Source organism: Medicago sativa, chromosome 4 (genome assembly GCF_051527215.1).
Source record: "Medicago sativa cultivar Bolivia chromosome 4, Bolivia_mono, whole genome shotgun sequence".
NCBI lineage: Eukaryota > Viridiplantae > Streptophyta > Magnoliopsida > Fabales > Fabaceae > Medicago > Medicago sativa.
This window is the reverse complement of record NC_140752.1, coordinates 14,673,531-14,681,641: the sequence shown is the minus strand read 5'-3', so window position 1 is coordinate 14,681,641 and position 8,111 is coordinate 14,673,531. Positions and strand designations below refer to the sequence as shown.

General features: G+C 33.9%; 2 protein-coding genes across 2 annotated transcripts; one reads left to right on the top strand and one right to left on the bottom strand.

Moving 5' to 3' along the window:
- The first annotated feature begins 361 nt into the window (after positions 1-361).
- LOC146926578 (uncharacterized) lies at positions 362-2,212 on the top strand. The gene is made up of 3 exons (XM_085708093.1): positions 362-1,296; positions 1,377-1,436; positions 1,906-2,212. Exons 1-3 carry the CDS (start codon positions 903-905, stop codon positions 1,944-1,946), a joined length of 495 nt encoding a protein of 164 aa, XP_085564219.1. The 5' UTR covers positions 362-902; the 3' UTR covers positions 1,947-2,212.
- Positions 2,213-2,560: 348 nt separating this feature from the next.
- LOC146926577 (receptor-like protein 54) lies at positions 2,561-5,424 on the bottom strand. Its single transcript, XM_085758862.1, has one exon. It carries the CDS (start codon positions 5,243-5,245, stop codon positions 2,729-2,731), a length of 2,517 nt encoding a protein of 838 aa, XP_085614988.1. The 5' UTR covers positions 5,246-5,424; the 3' UTR covers positions 2,561-2,728.
- Between the last annotated feature and the right edge of the window lie 2,687 nt (positions 5,425-8,111).

Here is an 8,111-nt window from a genome sequence, read left to right as displayed (position 1 = left end):
ATTATATGGGGTAAGACTAGAAAAAGTCTAGGAATAATAGTAAAATGAGTAATCAAATTACAAATTTAGTCCATCGAATTAACAAAGAAGTGGTTATTTGAAAATCAAATCCAAGTTTTTATCTTTATGTGTTTCAAATTTGATTTGATTCTTGAAAGGGAAGGCCAACACCGTTTCTTCTTTTTTTTACCTCTACTTTGACGTGGCTATTGAATGCATTTGTTTCAGTTTTTAAAAAAAAAAAATAGATTTTGTGTTAAAAAAATCGAGATTGTGTGAATATGTTATTATTTTGATATTGTGATGATTGTGTCTATAAGCATTGTACTCATGTAAAAATTACTTCATGATTACAGAGAATGCTGACAACTGCTAAAAATTATGGCTGAATTGTAGTTGACTAGTTGTAGTAAACTTTACATGATCAAATACTTGTTTTGAGTGCATCTGACAGAAAGAGAAAAAATACCAGAGCAGTGGAGCATGTACCTTCAATTGCTAAAAGACCTCGTGGTATAGTTGTACTTGTCTCCTAGCTTGTGCATCTGATTTTAATATTTGTTCTGTCCTCACTCTCAGGTCAGGACACACTGCCAAAATCAAACAAAGCAGTCAATCATCAAGTAGTTTACCACCCTTCTTCTGCAACTCAATCATCGGCTGCGAACTGTGTACCAAGTGGAACACAGGTTCAAGGATCCAGTGTTGTGAAATGCTTATTCAATCCGGCTCGAACTTCTATCCCAACCAATTCAAAAGTTCCAAAGACACCTCCGAGAACAAATTCCAGTCACAGCAATACAAATATATCCCCTCCCGAGCTTTCTCAGGCTGCACCTAGCAACGTAGAGGGTACATCTACTTGATCTACTTGCTACACTGTAATTTCAACCAAGAGAGTTATGGTTAGCCCTGCAAAACAAATGGATTATATAGAGAGTAGTCATTGCATTTCACCCGTTAAAATGAATTCAGATAAGGCAAGTAAGAGGGATCATGTAAGAAGCAGGTTGAATTTTGATTCTTCTGATATGCCTCAGAGCTTTGATTCAGACAAATCATTGCCTAATGAGATTTCTACATCAGAGTCTAACAGCGAAGTTCACTTATGTGACCTTGATTTCCCTAATTTTGATACGTTTAGCTCAGACTTCTCATTTGCTGAAATGTTAAGTGATCTGGATTTTTCTTGTGAGGGTGTTGATTTTTCAATTGTTTCAAATGATAATCAAGTTATCCCGGAACTACCATCAACTTCAGTAGAAGCTCTATGTGAGAAAAATATGAACATACAAGGTAACAAAAATAATTGCCTATCTTAATTATCTTAATTTTGACCTGTCCCACAATTTACTGAGAAATTTTCACTTTTCCAGGCTCTGATTGTTCGAATGTAACAAATACTTTCACAAGAAGCATAACAATTTTAAGCCCAGGTAAATATACTCAATTCTTTTAAGCATAAAATTGTTGATGTGATTTAACAACTTAAGCCTTTGGTATTGTTAGTCCATGACATGATAGTTCAACTAATATTTAAAATTGTGGTAGGTTTGTGTTGCGATATGATAGTTCAACCAAGATTTAAAATTGTGGTAGGGTTACGTTGCGATATTTTATGTTGTGGAAAGTTTCAATCAAATATGGTTGCTGCTGCCACATTTGCAGTTGCGATGCACATGCAGTGACATCAAAGACTTTGATGTTACAGCCACATTTGTTGTTGTAGACTGTTTTTCAAAATCTTCAAGTCCAAATGACAAGTCTGTGCATTATCACATTTCATGTCCAAATGACACTTTTTTAAGAGCTAAACACTTGGAATATTCATGAGATATTATATGTATATGTTTGAATACTTTGCTATCTATCAGAAATATTAACTGCGTTATATTTTGCTTCCAGAGAAAAAGAACCAGAGCTGCTTAGATCAGGAGAATTGTTAATGAGGTAGTTTGAAGAATGACACAGGCCGACTTGCTACAGTTGCTGGAACAGATTCTTATGGTCATAGCTCCAATGAATGTAGCTGTCCTTGCTGCAACAGTTTGAGGATGTTAACACCATTAATTTTTTTCCTTAACCTTTGAACCTGTTTGGTCAATGGTCATCAAGGAAAAGCTAAGATGATTTTTGTGATTGTAGATAACTACCTTTCTTATTCTGGTTCACTCAATATATTAACTTTTAGTTGGACTTATTAGATGCTAAACATTGTTAATTGTCTATGATTCAAGTCTAAAAATTGTTAGAGCAATATTTTTCTGGTTGAAATGGTGTGAAACAACTAAACTTTGTACTAGAATGAGGTGAAGGAAAGACTAAACATGCAAGGAATCAATTTATGAATTCAGAATTTTCACTTGGCATTTGTCTTTGAAGGTTAAAGTTAGATTAGGGGATGTACAATCTCATACAATTTTATTGAAGATTTGCAATGAAATTAATGTACATATACCAATTAGAGAATTTTGGAATTGAATTCAAGTCACAGTAGATATGTCTATATCAGTGCTGTTGTGTTAAGTCTAAATAAACTTGGTTAAAGAATTATATCTTTTAAATTAAATTATATATTTATGTTTTGAATGAAACACTATCACCATAATTCTCAATGAAAGTTAATTAATACACACCATCACACACAAAGGAGTAACACGAAGTACAACTTAAATGTAAATACAAAACTTTATTCTAATAGTTATCAAAATCCCTAGCACTGTCTTTATCACCACCTTAAAATTCTGTATGTCTGTCCTCTATCAGTCACATATTCAAAATACATCCTCCGAAAGATCCAACAGAGAATTTTGTCTACAAGTTTCCAATAACTTACTCTCCATTTCTTCCAAAACAAGAGGGGTCCAATGATGATTCCGAGCCCAAAAAAAAATCCCAACTCCACACTTAAAAAATTCCAGTCAATTGAACAAGCTAACCTTTCGCATGTTGGTTGTGAGTGCAGCTTATCCGGCCCTTTACCATATAGTGTTACATTCAGTGGAGGACCATACAGTCCATCATTACCTTCAAACGATAATGCTTCAAATGACTGAAGTTGGGTACCTGTTGGGATCTTTCCTACTAAATGATTGAAGGAAAGGTTCAAGCAAGAAAGGAATGACAGGGTTGCAATCTGCACAGGAATTTTGCCAACCAGAGAGTTATTTGAGAGGTCCAAGGACTCTAGCTGTTTCAGGTTTGCAATAGTTGACGGGATTTCACCAGAAAAAGCATTGTTTGAAAAGTTGAGAACATGGATTGCTTTAAATTTCATTAGGACCTCAGGTATTGGTCCTTCAAAATGATTGAATGAGAAATCAATGGCCGTGAAGATTGTTAGAATTTTAACCAACTTCATCTCTTGACCTTTGGTAGAAACAGACACACTATCCTGATAATATGACAAGGATGACATCTCCCCTATGTGAATAAAGTTTGATGCAACATGATCTTCATCATGCGTCATTTTTTCCCATGTTGTGAAGAAGTTTTCTGGTATTTTTCCGTTGAAATCGTTGAAAGCAATATCCACAATTTGAATCATTTTCCAAGGCTTATTTTCTAGTGAATGATGTGAACATTCTATGGAACCATGAAATTTGTTGCTCCGCAAAACCAAGACACTAAGTGTGGGTATGTTTTTCAAAAAGCATGGAAAACCACCAGCAATTTGATTTGATCCAATGTCCAATACCTTTAATGATGAGCAGTGGGAGAGAGACTTGGGAATTGGCCCATGCAAGAGATTTCCATGAAAGTTCAAAGAGCTTACAACACAAGAAGTTGGAAACGTATCTGGTATAGAGCCATTTAGATTGTTATTCCTGTAACTTAATGCCTCAAGGGTACCAGAAGTTGGAAACATATCTGGTATAGAGCCATTTAGATTGTTATTCCTCAAATTTAATGCCTCAAGGGTACTAGTCATTGTCATTAAACATGGAGGAATTGTTCCAGAAATGTTGTTGAAGGAAATGTCAAGCACTTGAAGATTTGAAGCTTTGCATAGGGAATGAGGGATGCTTCCATGTAAACTATTATTTGAAAGAGATAGAAACGACATGGAAGACAGGTAATCACCAATATCATGCGGGATAATAGAGAATTTGTTGATTGAGTAATCCAAATATATAATAGATTCAGGAAAAGCAGGTATTGTTCCTTGAATTTGGTTGTTATGAAGGTCAATAAGATAAAGGTTGGAAGTAATATTTTGCAAAGAACCTTCCAATTTTGTGAGAAAATTGTGTGAAATATTAAGCCGTTGAAGATTTTGTAGTTTCCAAATCCAATTGGGCACTACTCCTTGAATTTGGTTATCTGAAAGGTCTAGATATATCAATGTTGATTGATTTCTCAAGAATCTAGGGAAAGTTTGCAAGTTGCAGGATGCCAAATATAGAAAGTTAATATTGGGAAAGGCAGTCTGATCAGCATTTGCATCATTCTCATTGATTGATATGTTGTTGTATGAAAGGTCTAAATGAGTTAAATTTTTAAGCTTCAAAAGGTCATCTAGTTGTAGTGACCCATTTAACCTATTAGAGGAAAGATAAAGGTCAGAAAGTGAACGGAGCTGGAAGATAGATGTTGGAAAAGGCCCTGATATATTATTTATACTTAAATCAAGGAATTTCAATACAGAGGAAGACACATTTATAAATTCGTCAAATTTATTAAAATGGTTGGATGCAAGAGAAATCATATTCAAAGATGGGAGTGTAAAGAGGGATGAAGGAATTGCACCACTTAAATCATTATCAGTAAGGTCAAGAAGTTCCAACCTCGTAAGCTGAGAAATCTCTATTGGAATTTGCCCTACAAATTCATTATTTGACAAATCAAGATAAGTCAACTTCTCCAACTTGTTGAATCCTGATGGAATCGAAGAATTGAAATGATTATCACCCAAGTTCAGTTTTTGGAGATGTTGGAAATTGAAAAGACTACTCAAGTTGTCAAATCCACCAGTGATATATTCTCCACTAAGGTCAAGGACAATAACATGTCCTTCAATGTCACAAGTAACACCCCTCCAATTGCAGCAAGCAGTGCTTTTATTCCACAATATTAGTTTGGTTGAATTTTCAGGATGAAATGTGAGATTGTTTTTTAATTGAAGCAACAATGATTGTTGATCATCAAGACATTTGGCAGAGGCAAGAGAGGTCTGGAAAATGAAAAAAATGCAGTAGTACCAAAAAAGGACGGAAAACAATGAAAGTAATGTAATTGATTTCATCGTTGGTTAATTACTCTTGACTCTTGAGTGACAACAACAGCACAAATGGTTTGTTTTATAAAGTTTCAGAAATATGCATACATACACAATATGTCATGTGTTTTGCATCGTAGAACAGACAAAAACTTTAAGGGAAATTTCGTGGAACATGACCCATATAAATTTTTCTATCAAGTGAAATTTCGTTGATCTGACCATAATTTTGTTTTCCTACTTTCACTCGGTGTCTAATTACATCTCTAATCTATCAATGAATAAGAATCCATCACGATGCATTAAAGTTGTCCACTTTTCATAAAGCATAGTCTTTTTGGGTCGTCCATTGTGGATGAGAAAAGCGTTGCCTAATTGACACCTGAGAGAATCGAACATGAGACCTCGAGGAGGAGCACACGTCCAGATCCCAAACCAATACCATATGATCCTATGATCCTGAATAGAATTCCGGTCAACGTTCATATAAGGGTTCACTATTATATTATGATCCTGAGTAGAATGCCGGTAAAATCCATTCCATGGTGATGGTTAATAAAATAAACTTGTACTTCTAAAGCTTTGCATTATTAGTGTAATTATGTTCACCACCTTTCAAAATTTGGAAATACCTTCAAAATTTAGAACATAATAATTGGGTTGATATATAAAGTTTTAAAGGCTCTAGATTTTGGACTAGTATGTGGCCTCTTAGACCATTTTCAATGGTGAGGTCTACACCATTTAAGACCCAGTACCTAATAGATACCTTATTGGAAAAAAATATAGGGGTCTTAAGACATAGGGTCTCACTTAAGACCCCATTCTTAAGTGGACCCCACTACTTTTTATTAAAATAATATGATATTGTTGAAATGAAAATGATGAAGATTTAGTGGCAAGACTCATTTAGACCTTTTGTCAGAGAGTCTCTATTGGAGAGTACTTATTAGATACTGTTATCAACAAATTATAAAAGAGTGATGTGTATACGTAATACCTTTTTAGAACTCCAAATTAAGGGTCTCCATTGTGGATACTCTTAATATATAAATCTTTCCTTTTTGTTTTAAGTTTGATTAGGATATTTCCTTTTTTGAAACAAAATACTGATAACAAAAGTTGTTAAAACATTTTCAACAATTAGGAAAAATTTATGTTCCACTCAAATTTTTTTGGCAGAGGCAAGATAGGTTTGGAAAGTGAAAAAAGGGCAGTAGAAGCATATAAGGAAGGAAAACAATGAAAGTAATGTATTGATTTCATTGTTGGTTAATTACTCCGAGTGACAACAACACCAATGGTTTGTGTTATAAAGTTTCAGAAATGAGTAATGATATTTTGACATTCATTTGATGACAACTTTGTTGACAACCTTGTTTTTCTCACTTCTTATTGGTTAAAAACAATGGAGAGAGAAAAAGGAAGAGAGAGGATAACAACATCATGTGAGTATGAGAGAGAAAGTTGTCCAAAAGTTGTCAAAAAATGGTTGTCAAAATATCATTTCTCTTCAGAAATATGCATACATACACAATATGTTATGTGTTTTGCATTGTAGAACAGACAAAAACTTTAAGGGCAATTTCGTGGAACATGACCCATATAATTTTTTTTTTGAAGGATATAAATTTGTATCAAAGAATATAAATTTTTCTATCAAGTGAAATTTCGTCTAGTTACATCTCTAATCTATCAATGAATAAGAATCCATCATGATGCATTAAAGTTGTCCACTTTTCATAAAGCATAGTCTTTTTGGGTCGTCCATTGTGGATGAGAAAAATGTTGCCTTATAAAAGGGCAATGCTGTCTGTCACCAGCCAAATGATAGGAAAGTTCATTGTATTTGTATCAAAGAATCGTAAAGTAGTATTGAATGAAAAATAGTATAAGCGTTTAACCATTGTAGGAGATTGTGTTGGGTTATGAGGGGAGCTCGGGGGACCGTCCACATCGAGGCTAGAACAACCACTTTAGTGAGAGAGACACCACACTCTTACCCAAAATCTTAAGGCAATAGGTTTATGGGTCCTCTTACCCTCAAGTGTGAGTCCAACAATTCATCGTGCTCCCCCCTCAAGCAGAAGCTCTTATTTGCTTGTATCGCCATTTCTGCTTTCTCCGCAACGGACCGACACAAGGAGCTTGTACAGAAACAAAACTAACATGATTATCTATTTCGATGACACCAACGATATAACAAAAATAATATAATCTAAATTCTTATCTTTTTAATGACATCAATAACAATCTTTATTATAGAAAAATATGTTTAAGGGTATAATTGGGATAATGAAAAAGTAAATACACACACACACACAAATATATATATATATATATATATATATATATGTTATACCTTAATTTTGGACCTAAAAATACTTGCTTAAAATGTTTTTTCATCTCTGATATGGTCTTTGACTTTTAAAAGATTGCCAATTTGCTATTGTTTTACACTGATATTTTACCCTGCTTTATCTGCCAATTTTGCTATCTTTGTTTTGAAAATATTTTCAATCGTGATTTTGTCTATGTTTTCTTGTATTTGAAACCACACAAAGGTTTTTCTTGCATATCAAGTCATTTGAAGTTGTCTCTGATCAATTGCATATTTCTCTGCATTTTATTTCAGTCTTATTTGCAAAAATCATGAAAAAGGGCATTTTAGTCATTTCATGCATTCAAACTCTTTTTAATCCCTGAAAATTGTCTCTGAGTCTTTTCAATTGGTTTGTATAAACTCTTGTTTTAATTCCATGTTAAAATCCATTTCAAAAATTGCACTTGAGTCATTTTGAGTCAGTTTAGTCCCTAGGGGTATTTTGGTCATTTCACATAAAATTTTGACAGAGAGAGGTTACTTTAAAGTACCTCATTTTAGTCCTTTTTG